The sequence below is a fragment of the Mustelus asterias genome, chromosome 10 (assembly GCF_964213995.1).
Source record: "Mustelus asterias chromosome 10, sMusAst1.hap1.1, whole genome shotgun sequence".
Lineage (NCBI taxonomy): Eukaryota > Metazoa > Chordata > Chondrichthyes > Carcharhiniformes > Triakidae > Mustelus > Mustelus asterias.
The window spans coordinates 90,490,504-90,512,146 of NC_135810.1; the positions used below are offsets into that span (position 1 = coordinate 90,490,504).

At 40.1% G+C, this 21,643-nt stretch overlaps 1 protein-coding gene across 1 annotated transcript in view; it reads right to left on the minus strand.

Moving 5' to 3' along the window:
- Positions 1–10,164: 10,164 nt before the first annotated feature.
- Positions 10,165–21,643, minus strand: part of usp12a (ubiquitin specific peptidase 12a) — a 51,820-nt gene continuing 40,341 nt past the window's right edge. The window contains exon 9 of the mRNA XM_078222178.1: positions 10,165–13,178. Within this exon, the coding sequence (XP_078078304.1) occupies positions 13,077–13,178 (102 nt within the window). The 3' untranslated portion in view covers positions 10,165–13,076. The remainder of the gene's footprint in view (positions 13,179–21,643) is intronic.

Consider the following 21,643-nt stretch of genomic DNA (forward strand, 5'->3'; position numbering starts at 1 on the left):
ATGGCACACATTGCTGCCATTGTGTGCATGTAGTAGTAGTGGGAGTGAACATTTAAGGTGGTGGATGGGATGTCAGGCTGCTTTGTCTATATATTTTCTCATTGTTATGAAAGTAATACTTACCTTAACGTTGAAACCGGAGGTCAGGAACTTCAACTCCCGACAAATTGTCTGTGCATGCCAGAGCGGGCTGGCTGCGTACATGCAATTTGATGTGGAGATGCCGGTGTTGGACTGGGGTAAACACAGTAAGAAGTCTCACAACACCAGGTTAAAGTCCAACAGGTTTATTTGGTAGCAAAATCCACTAGCTTTCGGAGCGCTGCTCCTTCGTCGGGTAAGTGGGAGTTCTGTTCACAAACAGGGCATATAAAGACACAAACTCAATTTACAAAATAATGGTTGGAATGCGAATCTTTATCGCTGAGCAGAGACTGATAGCCAAGTTCCGCACACATGAGGACGGCCTCAACCGGGATCTTGGGTTCATGTCACATTATCTGTAACCCCCACGGCTTGCCTGGGCTTGCAAAATCTCACTAACTGTCCTGTCTGGAGACAATACACATCTCTTTAACCTGTGCTTTACGCTCTCTCCACTCACATTGTCTGTACCTTTAAGATTTGATTACCTATAAAGATTCGCACAAATTTCCAGCCTATCTATATCCTTCTGTAGCCTCTGACAATGCTCCTCACTATCTGCAAGTCCTGCCAATTTTGTGTCGTCCGCAAACTTACTGATCACCCCAGTTACACATTATTTATCTCTTTCTTGAATACATTCAGTGTCTTCTCCACCACAGCCTCCTGTGGTAGAGAATTCCATAGGTTCACTTAGACTGAAGTGTTTGCATTAATTTCGCCAAACCAAAAAAAAACCATTTACCCCCTCCCATCTATGTGTGCCTCTTTGCCATCTCTTTATCCATGCAATTCCAACCCCATAATATCATTTGCTGCCATTTTTGCATTAAATGTCTTACATTTAGTACAAACACCTCAAAATGATGATGCTCTCCTTAGCTTGTTCCACAGTGATTTCAAATTCTAAATGCAGTCACTGAGCTAGTTGATATTAGCCTGAATAGATTCAGCTGGGATAATAGTTTACTGTTACAATTGGCCTCAGCACCTTATTCGGAGGATGGTGAAAAAGAAATTAGCCAGGATGCCTACTCCTGATCATTATCAAGTGACCTTTGAAAGAATGTCTGTGTATGTAGATGTTGGATGTCAGCAGATTCAGTCTTTGCCATCTTCAGTCAGATGTGGGATGCCAGCACTCACTAAGCCCACACATAAATAACCATTTAAGCTGTGTACTGAGAAGTGACTCATACTCTTGGAACTGTACCCTAGCAAGGATCGGCATCTTCAAGAAAGAAATAGGGACGATTGAAGGAAAAGGAAACACATTTTCACAATCTACAACTTAGATAAGTGTCAAAGGTGACACTACTTCACCTTTGACACTTATCTAAGTTATAGATTGTGAAAATGTGTTTCCTTTTCCTTCAATTGTCTCTACTTCTTGTGTTCAGCAGGTGTCTAATATTGTGTTGGATTCTATGTTCCCAAATCAGATGCACTGATGAAAAGTTTGGTGTGCTGATGTCTGGTCAGCAACACAACGTAATCACACCAGTTTCCCATAATGCAGAAGGCACGCGGGTGCCAAACTCAGCAGCCCACCCATCAATTTAATGATCTCAATTAATTGAGATCATTAAGGGCGGCACCGTGCCACAATGGTTAGCACTGCTGCCTCACAGCGCCAGGGACCTGGGTTCGATTCCCAGCTTGGGTCACTGTCCGTGTGGAGTCTGCATGTTCTCCCCGTGTCTGCATGGGTTTCCTCTGGGTACCTCCCACAGTCCAAAAGACGTGCTGATTAGGTGCATTGGCCATGCTAAATTCTCCCTCAGTGTACCGGAACAGGCGCCGGATTGTGGTGACTAGAGGACTTTCACAGTCATTTCATTGCAGTGTTAACGTAAGCCTACTTGTGACACTAATAAAAATAAATAAATAACGAGCTGTTAAGCTTGTTAACAATCTAATCATGTGCAATTTTTTGTTGCTCACTGCATTTCTTGTGTGTTGGACATAAAAAGATTTGGGAGTCTTTTTACATCAGTTAAAAACATGGCAGCTCAAGGCTGTGGAAAAGAACTGCAGTAAGAAGTTTAACAACACCAGGTTAAAGTCCAACAGGTTTATTTGGTAGCAAAAGCCACACAAGCTACCAAATAAACCTGTTGGACTTTAACCTGGTGTTGTTAAACTTCTTACTGTGTTTACCCCAGTCCAACGCCGGCATCTCCACATCATGACTACCAAAAGAACTGCCACAGGGATCATTGTTGAATGCACCAGTAGATTATGCTGAGGAAGGCAGCAGCATCTGTATGACTTTTAGTAGCATTTAAAATATATATATTTTCTACGCCTTCAGTGGACAATGAAGACGGGTTCTGAGAGCAGGGAGCCTTTAGTCGTAACTGAGGCATTACCCCTCTTCTGCATGTAAACAGTTCTGATTCTCAGAATCCACAAGTTATGTATTCACACCAATGCGATTCATTTTCCATTGTCAACCTAGCTGCAACAAAAATTCACGACCACATTAGTTTCTACACTAACTCAAAGTCACAAGGGCCGGCTATATTGCGTCATCAAAAACAGAGAAACTGGTGCTGATAATGACTCAAGGTGGGAAGGAAACAAGAGGAAGTATTTGTGGTCAGCAATCAACTTCCTGTGCATCTATAATTGGCCTCCTTCCAACTGAACGGCCACTAATTGGCCATCTGATGCTTGATTGGGAGGGCAGAGACAGTGGGGCAGGAGAAAATGGACTCCTCATTTTACATTCCACCTCCCTCACATTACCAAGAAATATAAACTCTAGCATATTAGCTTAAACCTCCAAAGGAGTTGAAACTACAATCTCTTACCTATGCTGTATTAATCTAAAAATAGATCATTTTAAAAATAGGTCATTAAAAACTCTAAATGTGTACGTCATATGGTGAATTCCTGTAAGGTCAACATAACTCATTAAAAAATCTGATGTTATTAGCTAAATATGTTGATGTTGCAAACTCATATGTATTTGATTCTAATGGCCTTGCAAGCTGGGGTAAACTAATTAATCGTAACTCTTGTGGTCCATTTTGTTTAATAAGTTAAAAGCCCTGGAATCTAAACATGCCTAAGTAATTTAAACAAAATAAATCACTAATCCTGCTTTTGCCAAGAAATTATTAAAGAATACTTCTGACCTCTCCTTGAAACAGAGCAACAATTGACTTGCCAAACTTTACCACAAGAGGAAACTTAAGGCGCTATAGTAACAAGAAATGGACTTGCACCAAAAGGAAGCATCTTGAAGATGTATAAGTATACTTACCAGATCTTTCCTATCCAGGTCAGATTAAGAGTCTATGACACAGACCCAAGGGGGGGAATTTTACCAAAAAAATGACAGAGCGCTGTTTGTGGTAGATTTTCTCTCCAGATCTTACGACATACTGCCAAAAAAACAAGGGGACATGTTTCATATTATTTGGGGGGGGGGGGGGGGGGGGGGGTGGTGGGGCAGGGCCTCAAGACACAGCAAAATCCGGCTGCACAGAGATTGGGCACAATCTTTAAAGGGCGCCCCAATCAGACCACAGAACAGTATTAAACCTCCCCACTACAAGCCCACCAAGGAGGTCTCAGGGGCACTTCTCTGCCCACCCCTCAATCATCAACCCCTTCCTCCCTCCTATAGTTGGAGACGGAGCCCAGCTCCTCCACCCTCTCATTTGGGAGAACCCCATAACAGGTTCATGTCTAAGTGAATCTGTTGTACACCATACCAACATAATGTCACATCAGCGCGGTGACAATAAATGGCGAGGGGACGGGTTACTGAGATTCAAATGTATTAAAATTCATGTAAAGCAGGTTCATGCCTATTATGGGCGTAAACCTGATGATGCCACTGTTGAGGGGCGGGCAAGATCCAGGATGGCAATCTCGCCGGTGAGACCTGCAACTTCTGGATCTTGAGTCCCCACCGATTTTCGCACGGACAGCGAGATCACCCCCAACATCTCTTTTGGTTGATTATGTGGATATGTTTATAAACGCACACTTCGTGTGTGTACAAAGAATTGGTAGCTTGCTAATATTGTGACAATTTAAAAATAATCTTATGTGCCTGGTTCCATGGAAGGTCATTTATATTCTCATTATGGGAAAGATATGATAACACAATGCAGCTCCCAAAATGAAATGATTCATTTTAGTTTGTCAACTACCTAAGTGTGTAGTTCCTCTGTGAAAACAAAGTAGTTTCATTGTGAGCAGGTATGCTACTTCGCATGGTGGTCTTGTGGCGTAGTGGGTTGCGTCCCTGCTAGTGCACTCATTATGTGGTCAAACAGGTTAAGTGTGTGGGAGACATTTCTGGTCAGCCACGTTTGATGTGGCATGATGCCCCTCAAGCTATAAGCCCCTGGTAACAGACTAGTGACCCCTTCTGGGTCCTGCCCTTCTTCAGACACGTCATTGTTATCACATCATATTTCCATATTGTTCTCTGCATCTTAAACTCACCAACCTTATTTACCACCCTCTGCATTTACATACATGGATAGGAACTTCAGACTTTATTACTTTCCCTCTTACACTGAACTCACCCAATACCTTTCTATTTCCTATTGAAGCATTATCTCTATCTCCAAATATTCTTTGCACCTTGGTACCCCTCACCAATATTACCTTCTATTTTCCACACCCCTGGCAAGTTAGTTAAAACCTCCCCAATAGCACTGACATATTGCCCTGCAAGGGAATTAGTCCTGGTTCCTTTGAGTGCAACATGTCCAGCCTATACAGGTTCCACTTTCCCTGGCATTGATCCCAATGCCCAAAGAATCTAAAGCCCTCTCTTCTGCACCATCTCTCCAGCCATGCATTCACCTTGCTTCCACATTATACCAGAGGTAATCTGGAGATTTAAAAAGTCAAAACATCTCAGACCTTTATTTTTATGAATTGGATTTAAAGCATTTCACAATATTAAATAATTCATACAGTATTTGTTCTCTTGATTGATCAACTTTGCTTCAGTTTTTTTAATGAAAACAGATGAAATGTTCACAGTTTGAATCGTATGGTCTATCTAATTTCCAACAAGTCCAGAGAGATAAGTCCAGGATTGTCTCTCACACACTTAACCTGTTTGACCACATAATGAGGTTTCAGGGCATGATTGCCATTGAATTAGGTGGGTCTTAAACAGAACAGGCCCAATTCAAAGGGTAAACAGCAGCCACCATTTCATGGCCATTTCATCCACAGATGGAGGACAGAGCAGAGCTATCAACCAGTTCCCAGTCAGCCTTGTATTTTTCTGATATCTCCCTAGAGATCTTCCAGGGACCATGACAGTACAGAGAAGCATTCATTTCCTTAGAGCTTCACTCTTTTTCTTTGAGGTCCTTGCCTCTCTGGAGGCCATGTTATGGATAGTGTAGCAGACCACCACAATGTGTGATGCCCTCAAAGAGGTGGACTGGTGAGTTGTAGGGAGACCTCAGGGTACAGTGGTAGTGCCCCTACCAATGGACTAGAAGCTCCAAGTTTAAGTCCAAAGCCAGGACTTGTTGGCTAAGGAAGGAGTTCAATGCAGTTCTGCTTAAAAATCTTTCCACCACTTCCCCGGTATCCCCAAAGGGTAAAAACATAGCATGGGTGTGAAGATATACTGACAACAAAAATTGGTAAACTCCATCCAAATGGTCAAGGCACCAAAGCAACATTTTCAAAGTCCAATGATCTTTTTGATGAAAGTCCTTGTGACCAGATTCCAGAGCAACACATTGGTATCAAAGGTCACCTCTTCAATGGATATCCCTTAGTCTGCCAGCCACAAATTTTTGCTGGTGTCATGAAGAGCTGTAAAATCTGTGATGATCAGAGGATGAAGGTATTGTGGCAGCTTCCAGAACAGCACTCAAGTGCTGTTAGGGAGGAAGTGCTTGTTGCAGAGCAGCTGAATGTTGAGAGAGTGGAAGCTCTTCCTACTGATGAACCCCATAGCTCTTCACCTGATGCCTTATAACCATCCAATCTATTTGTTCTGTTCATTGACAAATTTGTTGATCTGGGCAAAACCTCTCAATTTGTCACCGTCCAGCTGGAATACCCACAAAGTGTTACAATCCCGGAGGAGGGATAAATAAACTGGCTCCTCGACTTTATTCAACCCCCTTCTGTTGAGTGCGTCAAGATTTAATCTACAAGAGATCACGTTTCATGAAAGGAGCCAATTTAACCAGGCTGAGAGTTGAAAGACAAGAAAATAGTAAAACACACACATATATATTCATACAGATAAGAGAGAATCGAGTTCAAAGTATACAGAACAGCCCTTGACGTGAGTAGATGGTTGAGTGTTATAGCTGTTGCAATTTGAGATTTTTAAAAAATTATTCATTTATGGGATGTGGGCATCGCTGGCTTAGCCAGCATTTATTGCTCTTCCCTAGTTGCCCTTCAGAAGGTGGTGGTGAGCTAATTTCTTGAACCGCTGCAGTTCCTGAGGTGCAGCTGCACCCACAGTGCTGTTGGGGAGGAAATTTCAGGAATTTGACCCAGTGACAGTGAAGGAACAGCGATATATTTCCAAGTCAGGACGGTGAGTGACTTGGAGGCGGCTGCATTGTCCTGGATGGTGACAAGCTGCTTCTGGTGATTGTTCAATTTGTAAGTGATTGATATCGGTTATCCCTTTGTCTCACTATATGCTTCCTATATACTTGACAACAGACAAGGGGCCATTCATCACGATTGGTCATTTAGACTTAGTGAGCTTGGAGGCATTGCTCAAGATTTTTGATGTCACCCTGAAAAATCTCATTTGCTTTGGCATCTAGGCCAAATTTGTGAATGATACATGCTCACTGCCTGCTTAGATAACTGCTCAAAGCCAGGAAAGATGCCCTAAGGCGGCCACTGTCGTATGTATACCATTGTCAGTTTCTTCTGATACTCAGAAGCCAAATTAACAACTCAAATGGATCACTGGAGATAGTCACTCAGAAGCGCAGGGTTCTTTTACCACCTTACTGTGGAGCTGGCAGTCCCCAGTTCCTGCCACTCCATTGCCTACTGTCACGACTATTGAGCTGGCTCTGGGTCACCAATCACATGGGGATCACCAGCCTATCCTAATGAGGCAAGCCAATTAATTTACCATTCTCTCACTGCCAGCTCAGCAGGACATGTCATGATTCGGGCACAATCCAATTCTAAAGTTATTATTTTGCAACCTCACTGATTCTAAAAGTTTAAACTTACTTTCTGAAAGCAACAGCTTTAAACAGCAGCTGAACTTCCATGCGTTGACTGACAGTGAGGATACTGAACTACTTGGGCCAGGCGCGAAGGTAAATGGTGATATTTTTCAGCCTGTCTAAAAGGTTACATAGGATGCTAAAGGATCAATCACAGCAAATGGACCCTTATGCTGATTGTTTCAGTTGGCTCGTGATCTGTTGATGACCTTATTGTGCCAATTATCACGGCAGAAAGATGACAGCTGAGGAAACTATTTCTCAGGCAATGACCTAGTGGTATTCTTGCTACACCATTAATCCAAAACTCATCTAATGTTCTGGGAACCCAGGTTCGAATCCCACTACAGCAGATGGTGGAATTTTGAATTCAATGAAAAAGTCTGGAATTAAGAATCTGATAACCATGAAACCATTCTCGATTGTTGGAAAAACTCATCTGGTTCTCTAATGTCCTTTAGGGAATGAAACCTGCTGTCCTCACCTGGTCTGGACTACATGTAACTCCAGAGCCAAGCAATGTGGTTGACTCTCAACTACCCTCTGAAATGGCCTAGCAAACCACTCAATTTCAAGGGCAACTAGGGATGGGCAATAAATGCTGGTCAGCCAGCGAAGCCCATGTCCACAAATTGTTTTTTAGGCAATCCATGCAGTCATTAGGAATACAGAAAAAGGGATAGAACAGATTACTCTGCCTCAGAAGTGCACAGGTATAGCGTTGTTCTGGATTTTGAAATCAGACATCTGCATATGCAGTTAAATATAGAAATTAAAGAGTTGTTGTCGGAGTTCTCCTGCTCCTCGAGTTTCACTCTATCGCTACCTCGCCAAGAAACTCAGCATTCAAAAATATGGTGTGAAATCGTGCTGCTTGCGCACCAGATACCCATAAAACGTGACAGAAAAACCAATGCTTGCCCATTCAAATGACACTGAAAATTTAGAGTGGAGGCTCATTCAGATTTTAATTGTTGGAGATTGTAAAAAAGTTTTGTTTCTTCGATCTCTTCCTCTTAATTGCATTTTCCTCCCCCCCTCTTTTGCTTTCTGTAAATAATTTTATATTAAATTTTCAATTTTACACTTCATCCTTTAGACTTTGAGTCTTACCATTTGGATTGCAGAATCCTTGCTAAGACAAACTTTTGATTGTCCTCTTCACACTGTCCCAGAGCCCCTGTAGATGACTACACACTGCAGGATCCATTTTCAGTTAATACGTTTTTACCTAGCATGGTGACACTTTCAAGAATAATGTAAGGCTTTTGGAAGAGGCCTGTGAGCAGGGAAGGCTTTAAAAACACAATTTAAAAATAAAAGTGGGTAAATCCAACCATGCTACTGAGAGATATGTTTAGCTTAGCATTCTATTTTAAACATTACTTTGGGCATTAGAAATTTCAATTGGTGAAAAAAAGGCAATCTTCCCCCATAAAAACATCTTGAATAATTTAATTGGTTCATTACAAACCATGATGGCTAAATTCCAAAAGCCTGGCCTTACTCTTGAAGTGTCACCATGCTAGCTAAAAATGTATAGCTGAACATGGGTCCTGCATCTGGATATGTGCAGTGTGTACAGCTTCCTGGGATTCATCAATAACATTTAAGATTATCAATGTTTAATGTAAATTTTCATTATAAAATTGATACATGTTTATTTACAGAATGCCACTGATGGTTCATATAGTAAGGTTCCAGTATAATTATTTGGATTTAATTCCTATCTGCACAACCCCTGTCTTATTACCCTGCTTTCATTCTTATGTCAACATTTATTATGAAAAGTTGTTGGGTTGTAATTAAACTTCCTTCCCCTCGCAACACCCACTCAATGGAGGCACTACATCATAGGTGGAAGGATGTAATTACAGCATGACAGGTTTACATTATAAATATAGGATAATATAGAAATAAAAGAATGTATGAGTTAAAATTGTGACATCTGGTCCAATTATCATGCAGTCTAAAAGAGATTATAGAACAGCCACATTTGATCGTGTGCATTGCCAAACAAGATTTTTAACATATTAAAAGCCTTAATATTTTCCCATTCTAAATTCTAATGTTCACATTTATATAATTTCTGATATAAATTTGAGTCTCTAATGAACCAACCCATCTTCCACACTGGGAAGGCACTACAACACTACCATAGGTAGGAGGGTGTAATTACAGCACAAGTTTAGATTAATTATTCCATTATAAATGTACATTTAAGAATTTATGATGGGAATGGGTAAAATATGACTTTAAAATGAGAACTGAATGACGGTTGCATGCTCTAGTCTAATTAGCTTCTGACTTATAAAACTGCTTCACCTAAAGACTATACTTGGTCCTAACTCCCAATGACAGATCAACTAGTTCGCAATAAGTGTTAGAACAGATCAGATTTGTCGACAGCAAAGTATATATATGCTTTCAAATGTATATTGCATGTTCAGTGACTCTCTGCAAACAACACCATATGAGATCTGCTAGTAATACATTTAAACAATGAACATTAAATTATGTATGTGGCTGACATCGATTGCAATTCCAGATTGATCATCCCTCTGAATGAGGTCTCAGAGATCTTTGAAATATATAAGTCTTAGTCCCACATGAAGTCATTTGACAAAAAATTAAGTTCTTTTTGACAACTACACAAAAATGTGAAAGTAATGCAGATGCTCAGTGTCTAAAGCAGAGGTTAAACAAAACATACTCTTTTCAAATATAATGCAACTGGGAGTTAAAAAGATTGACTTGAAGAATAATTTGTGTAATTACAAGTTAAACATAAAATTCAAGCAGTCTTTAGGCCTGTAAATTATCTTTTTTTATTTCTGTAAGACAAAAACATAATTAAACAACAGGCCATCTCATGTAACCCTTTAAATACACCTAAAAATCAGTATCAAAAGTGCAATTTATAATTTAGAGTAATTTTTCAATATATATACATACAATATTATGCTATCAAAGAACATACTTTTTTCTGTAGAAATTTCTGACCCAATATACAAAATATTCAGCTGCTGTGTCCCAAAGAGCTTCTCGACAAAGACATTAATCAGTTCCATTATTTACTGGTTACTTTTCCCCCCCTATCACCCTGATTTCTGATGGCTAAAATGCAATTTTGTTGTACTTAAAATGTCCAAAACTGAACTCTGCACCATTTAACTACTGCACAGTAGCCGGACCAATTCCTAATATTCATTAACATCCACACCCAAAAACATTTCTCTATTTTCTTTTTACAAATCCCGAGCATAATACAGGAATAAATGCATAATGCTGCAATATTCTAACAAATTTGAATTAATCACCGATTTTTTAATGATGAAGTACTATTTTTTGATACAATTGAAGGCTTTTTTTGAAACTATATATAGCAACCATTAAGCATATCATCTTCTAAACACGAAAGTGGGGAGAAGAAGAGGAGGAGCAGAAAAAAAAACTGAATGTACATGGCTTCTCTATTTTTGAATCCCAAGGTGAACTTTAATGCAGGAAATACAAGGGATTGATCAAAGCACTTTAAAGAATGCCTAGCGGATTTCAATGAAAAAATACAATTTTGAAAAAAAATATTTTGGGCACTTCAGCCATTTAGAAGTAGTCATTTGAACTTCTGCCCCCACAAGTTTACACCTTGCCTTAATAACATGATACTATTCTCCTTCAAAAAAATACCTAAAGGTAAATGCTAAGGGTTAAATGGCATCAAATGTTACGACCACAGCATTTCCTGAGCCAACAGGTCAAAAAAGCATTATTCTAAAAGCTACAGAATGTTCTCCGATGAATTAAAGTTCAGTTTAGCAGCAGATAGACATTTTTTCACAGGATTTAAAAGTATTGATATTAGGTACTGTACAAGAGAAAGGTGGTAAAGTTCTCCACCTGATTCATTTAGAACAGTGATTCTGGTCTTAAATCCTACTTTAAAGTTTATGCAAGCCACTTTAAAATTAATTTTAATCTGCCTTCTATATTCATCTAGGTCACCAGCCAGAATGGGTGTTCAGATTCTACTGAATTTGAACTGCTATTAATCTACCTCCACTTACACATCATTCTGGCTTTAAACCAGGACAATTAGTCAGACTGTCAAACCATATGTCAGAGGCATGGGCTAGTGTGCACCACAAGGAGGCGGCAAGCAAGAATTCATAATCAGTTTGATTCAAATACATGACCAGATTTTAAATTAATATGGGAGGTAGGATTTTTTTTTAAACATAAAACTTACAAATTTATAGGTACCATACGAACAGAGTACTTGGATTCCCATAAACAGAAATGCAAAACAGATCTGAATGTACAAATTGTCTAAACGGGAGCTTGAGATATTACATTCATCTGTGACTGTGAGTTCAACTAAGCGCTTAGGAACATGGACCATATTTTTCAGGCAAACAAGTTGATTACTTCAATTATTACACTGAAGTGTGCTGGAGCAGGTTAGCAATGCAGACAACTAATGCAGGAGACATTATAAGATGCTACAATGAAGAATAATTATATTATACATAATAGCGAACAACCAAAGATTTATAGGAACTGAAATGGTTTATAAAGAAACTGATGGATCTTAAACATGTAAATCAAATTATCTACATACTATATACAACAGAAGATAATTAGTGCACACTCCAATATGGCAGAACAGTAGAGTGTTTCACTTTAGTGAGACATTTAAAATATGGTCTATTTACTTTTTCATGATGTTATATATGCATGGAGTCAAAAAGCAAATTGGAATTACTTTTATAACACCGTCACTTTACAGTTTTTCTGGGATAACAAAAATACTTTACAAAACGCATTTAATTCTTTGACACTAACAAATTATTTCACTGTAATATTTACAAGGCTCTACAACTCTTTGCCTGCCATTGCTCCTGCCCTGCATTTAACATCTACTCGCAGTTAATGCTCCTTGTGCATTAGATCACTATCCAGCAATCAGCACCAGATTTTTTGTGTGAATAGAGTGCCAATGTGTAAATAGATGGTAAAACAAAAGAAATACTTGAACTTAATGCAAGTTGACACCAAGTCTGCTGATATTTTATATATTTACCTTGTGGAAATTGAAAGTAGATACAATTGCAAGGCTAGATACCAGTCAAATATGTTTTAAGAGGTGTAAACACCTTACATAATCCACAATGTCATATTCATCTTTGGCGGGAAATTTTGTTCAAATTTGTTAATATCAACTGTCATTGTTTTTGGTCATTTATTTTTAAAAGGGAAAAAAATGTAATCCCAGTAGTTCCCAAATTTGAGAATGTAAAAATTATATAAATTAAAAAGCCAACAGGATGAAGCCAGAGAGAGATCAATCTGATTGAACATCAGTTCACTTTGGTTTCATGCGTATGCATTTAGCATGCATCATTTTCTCTTGTGTCGATTTGAGCTCTGGAACTGACATCACAGCATCAGTTCAGTGTCACTTACACAGCGTCCCTTATACACAGCTGCTACAGCTTTATTTCAATGTGCTTTCACAATGAGTAAAACTGTTCTGCTTACATGGATATTTTTGCTTTACCATTACATTCAGTATTACTCTAGTGTGACCCAAGCTTTGCAAACAAGACTGAAACATTCTATCATCCTCTTTCTTTTGCATGGTCTCAATGCCTTGTTTCTGCAAAGGTGAGCATTGGGAAGTGAATGAGGTGGAACTGTTCTCCTGCATTCTACATCCATTTAATCCCTGGACTGGTAGAAAAGGATATAACCAGATTCAGAGTTCTTTGAGATATCGGATGTCAGTCCATAGAATTCTTCGATGGCTTGCGCATCTATTTTCTGTGTGGTAGACAACATAAACATTGTTAACAATTTTTTTTTAAAAGAGCAGAGTTTAGTTCAGTTCTAATAGCTGTCTAAGAAACAAATTTAGTGTAATGATGTACCCAAATATCTCACAAGTCAAAGCTTCTGCCCCAGTAGTAAACATATTACACATGAAATAAAGAAATACCTGTGTACATGTCTCGCTGTCAAAAGTCCTCACTTACTACAGCTGAATAATAACCTACTCTGTCAGATGGGGCAACTCTCTTCTTGACAAATCAATAGGGGTGAAATTTGTCTTCAGCAGCAATATAAAATGGTAATAGTAAATCAGAAGCGACTGGACAGAGCATAAAACAGGTCACCTGTTTTGCCTTACCAGCCGAGAGGAATTTCACCCTCAATGTTTGACTAGATTTTTTGTTTAATTGATGGAATCATCACTGTAGTTGTAAATAATATATACAATGTAGATTATTAGGAAAACATGTAAGAATTACTGGATGGACCATTCAGCCCCTTTTGCCTGTTGTGTTATTCAGTTAGATCACGTCTGATCTATACTTCAACACCATTTACTCACCTTCGACCTATATCCCTCAATACCCTTGACTTAAGGCAATTACTCCTCGTGATTTACAACAAGGTTTAGAAGCAACACATGAACAAAGTCTTCATCTCAGAATCAGCAAGTGATCTTTGAAGTGTAATTGATCAGTCATTTTGTGAAGCAGAATTGCAAGTGAAGTACAGTAAACAGAAATTAACTGCACTATTGCTCCAAAATATTTTTTGAAAAGGTAAAGCTACCCTTTCTTTTGTGCCTCAGTCTGGCTTTGCTGCCACATTGTATGTTACTGAATTGCTGACTGGAAGCAATATAGGATCAGAACTTCCTCACCATTGGACATCATGAAACTCCACTGGATATTCTGTCTCTATGATGTGCAGATGCCGGCGTTGGACTGGGGTAAACACAGTAAGAAGTCTAACAACACCAGGTTAAAGTCCAACATTTGGTAGCAAAAGCCACTAGCTTTCAGAACAGGCTGTTCCTTCGTCAGGTGGGTGGGAGTTCTGATCACAAACAGGGCATAAAGACACAAACTCAATTTACATGAATAATCATTGGAATGTGAGTCTTTACAGCTAATCAAGTCTTAAAGGTACAGACAATGTGAGTGGAGGGAGCATTAAGCACAGGTTAAAGAGATGTGTATTGTCTCCAGACAGGACAGCCAGTGAGACTTTGCAAGTCCAGGCAGGTTGTGGGGGTTACAGATAGTGCGACATGAACCCAATATCTCGGTTGAGGCCGTCCTCATGTGTGGGGAACCTGGCTATCAATCTCTGCTCAGCGACTCTGCGCTGTCGTGTGTCATGAAGGCCGCCTTGGAGAACGCTTACCCGGAAATCAGAGGCTGAATGCCCGTGACCGCAGATGTGCTCCCCAACAGGAAGAGAACAGTCTTGCCTGGTGATTGTCGAGCGGTGCTCATTCATCCGTTGTCGTAGCGTCTGCATGGTTTCCCCAATGTACCATGCCTCGGGACATCCTTTCCTGCAGCGTAACAGGTAGACAACGTTGGCTGAGTTGCAAGAGTATGTACCGTGTACCTGGTGGATGGTGTTCTCACGAGAGATGATGGCATCCGTGTCGATGATCCGGTTGCTGTGGCAGGGTTGTGTGGTGACAAACACGGGACAAGGTGGACAGAGTACCCTTCGTCGTCCAGTACTTCCCCAGAGTGGAGAAGCTACGACATCTCCTCCGGAGCCTTCAACATGTCATTGATGAAGACGAACATCTCGCCAAGGCCATCCCTACACCCCTACTTCTTGCCTTCAAAACAACCGCACAACCTCAAACAGACCATTGTCTGCAGCAAACTACCCAGCCTTCAGGAGAACAGTGACCACGGCACCACACAACCCTGCCACAGCAACCTCTGCAAGACGTGCCGGATCATCGACACGGATGCCATCATCTCACGCGAGAACACCATCCACCAGGTACACGGTACATACTCTTGCAACTCAGCCAACGTTGTCTACCTGTTATGCTGCAGGAAAGGATGTCCTGAGGCATGGTACATTATGGAGACCATGCAGACGCTACGACAACAGATGAATGAACACCGCTCGACAATCACCAGGCAAGACTGTTCTCTTCCTGTTGGGGAGCACTTCAACGGGCACGGGCAGTCAGCCTCTGATCTCCGGGTAAGCGTTCTCCAAGGCGGCCTTCACAACATACGACAGCACAGAGTCGCTGAGCAGAGACAGATAGCCAGGTTACGCATACATGAGGACGGCCTCAACCGGGATATTGGTGCATGTCACACTATCTGTAACCCCCACAACCTGCCTGGATGTGCAAAACCTCACTAGCTGTCCTGTCTGGAGACAATACACATCTCTTTAACCTGTGCTTAATGCTCCCTCCACTCACATTGTCTGTACCTTTAAGACTTGATTAGCTGTAAAGACTCACATTCCAATCATTATTCATGTAAATTGAGTTTGTGTCTTTGTGCCCTGTTTGTGATCAGAACTCCCACCCACCTGACGAAGGAACAGCCTGTTCCGAAAGCTAGTGGCTTTTGCTACCAAATAAACCTGTTGGACTTTAACCTGGTGTTGTTAGACTTCTTATTCTGTCTCTACCCAGTTCTAAAGCAGAACAAAGGCCAGAATAAGGAGGGACATCGAAAAGACACCAATCAAGATAAGTTCAATATTTAAGAATTGTACAGTAGTTCAGCAGAATATTTCAAACAGGCAGCCTACAATCTTTTCTCCATCTTCTCTCACTTCAGAATTTTAAAAAAATCAAACACAAAGAATCACTTCTAAATGTACTATGTATGGATTTCTGTCAAAGATGGGAAATTCTGACAAGTTCTGTTTACTGTTTAACATTGAAGTGCGATTAGAACTATGCTTTGAAAGTTTGCCAGACAACAGAAAAACCACACTTTTTCAAATCGAGCTACTTATACTTTGGTACAGTTAATAACACAAAAAAAGCGACTTTTAGACCTGCAAAGGCACAGAGATTCATATAGGAAAGCATTCAGCCCTTTGGGCCTATCCTGGTTCACTGAAAGAGCTACTAATTAGGCCCACTTTCTGGCTCCTTTCCTTAGCTCTGAAAATCTTTCCTTTTTATGTATACATCCATGTTCCTTTTGAAGGTTATCAAATCTACTACCACCACCTTTTAAAAAAAATATTTTAAAGCCTCCATTAAAATAATGATGTTCTGAAGGGTTGGTTAACAAAGTTTATACATTATTTAGTTGTACTACAATTTTTTTTTTCCAGAACAGTGAAGCCTAACATGCTCAAACATAAGATAAAGGATGGAGCTGTGCTAAGTATTTCACAAGAGTCTACATATATATTTTACAAATTAAACACTGACATTCTAGAAATCCCCAAAAGCTGTGGACGTTGGGCCAGTTAGTGCTTTCAAAACTGAGATTGTTATTTTTGATTTGATAGATATAGATGTCAAGAGATATGGAGCTAAGGTGGATAAAAGTGGAGGTACAGGTCAGCCATGGGCTCATTGAATGGAGGAGAGTAGATTTAAAGAACTGAATAGCTACAGGTTGTTCCTATGTAAATATCTGCTAAGTGGTCAAGGTCTGTGTTGTGAAGGTTTAAAATAGTACTGGGGTTTTTGATAAGATTAAAAATATCTAAAATAAATAACTGAATAAAATAATTCAGTAATTACAGTTCATTGGTATAGCAGGACAGGTGGTGATGCGTCAAGGCTACAGCATGTGGGAGCTAGTGGATACCATTGCTACCCAGGACAAGTACATCTGCAGTTAAGTGTCTGCAGTTTGAAGAGCTTTGGCTCAAGATTCATTGAACTGGAGACTGAGCTGTGGACACTGCGGGAGAGAGTTACCTGGAAGCTTTGTTTCAGGAGGTGGTCATGACCCCAGGATCGAATCTTCTGGTTTGGAAAGTGGTCAGGGGGCAGGAGGGTGTGACTGCAGCTGTGGCAGCTAAGAGGACCCAGAAGGGGGAGGAATATAAGCCTCTGCAATTACCCAACAGGTTTGAGGTTCTTTCAGCTCGTTTGGATGAGAGTGGTGCTGCAGAGTGGATGAGCTGACTGACCATGACACAGTGGTGCTGGAAGCCAATTAAAGTCGGGAGAGCACTTAAGAATCTAGTGGTAGTAGGGGACTGACACACTCTGCAGGAAGGAGCAAGAATCTAGATGGTCATGTTCCCTGCCTGGTGCTAGGATTCGGGACATCTGCTCTGGGGTGGAGAAGAACTTACAGTAGGAGGGGGAGAATCCTATTATCACGGTCCGTGTAGGCATCAGCAACATAGGTAGAACGAGGAAAGAAGTTCTGCATAGAGAGTTTGAGGAGCTAGACACTAAATCAATGGTTTTCTATGCCATGGTATACCTCCATACTATTAAAAAAATTGAGGCACACCTCCTATTTTTTCAGTCTTCTTCCCTTATTGGGAACTTCATTTTTAACTTCCCCCATCCCCTCGCCTGTTTTTTTAAAAAAACCGCTCTTTAAACCACTCCCTGTCTCTCTCGCAGCTCCAAGGGAATTTGCCCTCATTTTGAGTTTTTGCTTTTTGTGTGGGTGCATGGGACCTTTGTCTTCAGCTCCAAGTCCCATTGGTCATGCACACGGGCCTAACCAACATTAAAAATCTAAACCAACTGGTGCATGCGCAGGAGGTTCAAGATTCTTTGGATCTTGACGCTGCTGACCACAGAGCTGAAGACAAAGGTTAGTTTTAGTTTAATTACATGAATTTTGAATCATCTTGAATCTTTTCAAGGCACACCAGGCACACTGGTTGGGAACCACTAAATTAAACAACAGAACCTCCAAGGTTATAATCTCTGGATTAGCACCAGGGCCACGTGCAATTTAGCATCGAGTACATAACATTAAAATGAATATGTAGCTCAAGGACTGGTGTGAGAGAAATGAATTTTAGTTTGTGGGACATTGGCATCAGTCCTGGGGAAAGTGAGGACTGTACCATTGGGACAGCCAACATCTGAACCGTGCTGGGACCAGTGTTCTTGCACACTGCATAAGAGGGTTTTGCAACTAAATAGAGAAGGGAAATGGTTCTGGAGAGGGAATGCATAGGCTTACAAAGCAAAAGGATATGGCAGCATTGCAAGGCAGCTATTTAGGTAATGATATCCAGAGTGCGACAGGAAGGGACAGAGTGTACAAGCATTAAAAAAAGAGGGGAAATAGGGTTAAAGGGGTAACAAAAATGGTAAAAAGGAAAAATTAATGGCTCTTGAATGCATGTAGTAAAGAACAAAGAAAATTACAGCATAGGAACAGGCGCTTCAGCTTTCCAAGCCTGCACCGACCATGCTGCCCGACTGAACTAAAAGAAACAAAGAAAATTACAGCACTTGAACAGGCCCTTAGTATCCGGCACAAAATAAATAAATGAATTAACCACACAAATTGAGGTTAATGAGCATGATCTCATAGTCATTACAGAGACATGGTTACAAGGAGATCAAATCTGGGCACTGAATATTCAGTGGTATGTGATTTCTTTGTAAGGAGAGGTAGGAAGGAAAGGGTGATGGGGTAGCTTTGTTAGTATGGGATGGAATAAATACGATAGTAAGAAATGATCTTGGATTGGAAGACGTAGAATACATATGGGTGGACGTAAGAAATAACAAGGGGAAGAAGGCATTGGTGGGAGTAGTCTATAGACCTTCCAACAATAATTATACTGTAGGATGGAGAATAATAAAGGCACTACATTAATCAGGGTTGACTTTAATCTTCATGTGAATTGGGAAAATGAAGTTGGCAGACATGGCCAAGAGGAAGAATTTAGAGTTTATTTGGTACAGTTTCCTAGAACAATATGTTGTGGATCCAACCAGGGATCAGGCTATTTCAGTTTTGATAATGTGTAATGAGGTAGGACTAATAAACAATTTGAGAGTAAAAGATCACCTAGGAAACAGCAATCATAATATGCCAGAATTTAGCAATTTGTTTGAGAATAAGAAACTTGGATCAGAAACAACTGTGCTATACTTAAATAAGGATAATTACAAAGGAATGAGGGCACAGTTGACTGGAGTGGACTAGAAAAGGACTTTAGCAGAAAAGGAGTTGATCAGCAATGGCAGACATTTACCAAAATAGTTCATGACAACAAAGATATATCCCAATGAGGAAGGGGATAAATCAACAATGGCTAACCTAAGAAGTATAGTATTAGACTGAAAAAAAAACTTGCAATTTGGCAAAGGTTAATGATAGGCCAGAAGATTGGGATAAGATAAACTAGGAGGATAAACAAGCAAGTAATATAAAAACGGACAATAACAGTTTCTTTAAATATATAAAAAAAATAGGCCCCTTAGTGAATGAAACTGGGAAAGTAAAATGGAGAATCAGGAAATGGCACAGCAGTTAAATGAATATTTTACGTCAGTCTTCACAGTAGAAAATACTAATAGCATTCCAAAAATACCAAATAATCAAAGGGCAAGTGTGGTGGTGGTGTTGGGAGTGGGTGGTAAGGAAATAGATACAATAACAATCACCAGGAAAGAAGTACTAGGGAATCTAATGGGGATAAAGGCTGATAAGTCTCTTGGACCTGATGGATTGTATCACAGGATATTCAAGGAAGTAGCCACAGAGATAGTGGATGCATTGATAGTAATCTTCCAAGAATCTTTAAATTCTGGAAAAGTCCCAGAGGATTGGAAAACTGCCAACGTAACACCCTTATTTAAAAAGGAAGACAAAAAAAAACTATAGGCCAGTTAGCTTAACATCTGACATTGGGAAAATGTTAAGAGTTCATTAGAAAGGTTACTTAATAAGATAAGAGCCCATGGTTTTGTGGGTAGTATTTTAGCATGGATAGAGGATTGGCTAACTAATAGAAGACAGGAGAGTTGAGATAAGAGGGACAGTTTCAGGTTGGCAACCTGCAACTAATGGCGTGCCACAGGAATCAGTGCTGGGGCAATGACTTGGACGAGCAAAGTGAATGTACTATTGCCAAGTTTACGAATGACACAAAAATAACCCACAAAAGAGCCCATGGTTTTGTGGGCAGTATTTTAGCATGGATAGAGAATTGGCTAACTAATAGAAGACAGGAGAGTTGAGATAAGAGGGACATTTTCAGGTTGGCAACCTGCAACTAATGGCGTGCCACAGGAATCAGTGCTGGGGCAATGACTTGGACGAGCAAAGTGAATGTACTATTGCCAAGTTTACGAATGACACAAAAATAAGTGGGAAGGCAAGTGGTGAGGATGACACAAAGAGGCTACAGTGGGATATAGATAGGTTAAGCGAGTGGGCAGAAACTTGGCAGATGGAATATAATGTAGTGAAATTATGCACTTTGGTAGGAAGAAGAATGGAGCTGAATATTAATTAAATGGAGAATGACTGGAGAAAGCTGCAGCACAGAGGGAATGGAGGTCTTTGTGCATAAATCACAAAAAGTAGCTTGTAAGTTTTAGCAGGTAATGGGGGAACGTTATTTCAAAGGAAATGCAGTATAAAAATAGAGAAGTCCTGCTAAAATTATACAAGGCACTAGTTAGACTACACCTGGAACACTGAACAGTTTTGGTCTCCTTACCTAATGAAAAGCATTGGAGGCAGTCCAGAGAAGGTTCACTAGGTAAATCCCAGGAATGGAGAAGAGATGGAGTAGATTTGGCCTGTACTCATTGGCGTTTAGAAGAATCCTGTGTGTCCCCTTACGGAGACATACAGGATTCTCAGGGGGATTGACAGGGTAGATGCAAAGAGAGTTTAGGACCAGGGAGAATAATCTCCCTGGCCACCCATTTAAGATAGAGGTGAGGAGAAATTTCTTCTCTCAGAGGATAGTGAATGCGTGGAATTCTTTACCTTAGAGGGTTGTAGATGCTGGGTTACGTATGTTCAAGGCTGAGATGAACAGATTTTTAATCAATAAGGGAATCAAGGGTTATGGGTAAGGCGAGAAAGTGGAGTTGAGAATTATCATATCAAATCAGTCATGATCACATTGAATGGCGGAGCAGAGACAGTGGGCCAAATGGCCTACTTCTGTCGATATCTTATGGTTTTATGAAATATTGAGATTCCATTGCTCAAAAGTAATTTGGAGAACTTCCATTTTAAAAACAAACTATATTTATATAAAATCAGGGCATAAAATTAATCTGAGTTCAGAGAAGTTTCATGAGCTATCAAGAATTCTATTTTTTTAAATCTACCACTTTGAGACTTCTCCCCCTTTAGTGAGGGTACATACTCTCAGCTTTTCATATATTTTTTTCTTTTCCCTTGTTAGGAAAAGAAAGGTAGTTTTAAGGGATTTACATTTGTATTGATAAATATTAGAAGGTATAGTTTTAAGTGGGCTTAATATAATGTCTCTGTGCTTGAAAGGGTAGAGTAAAACCT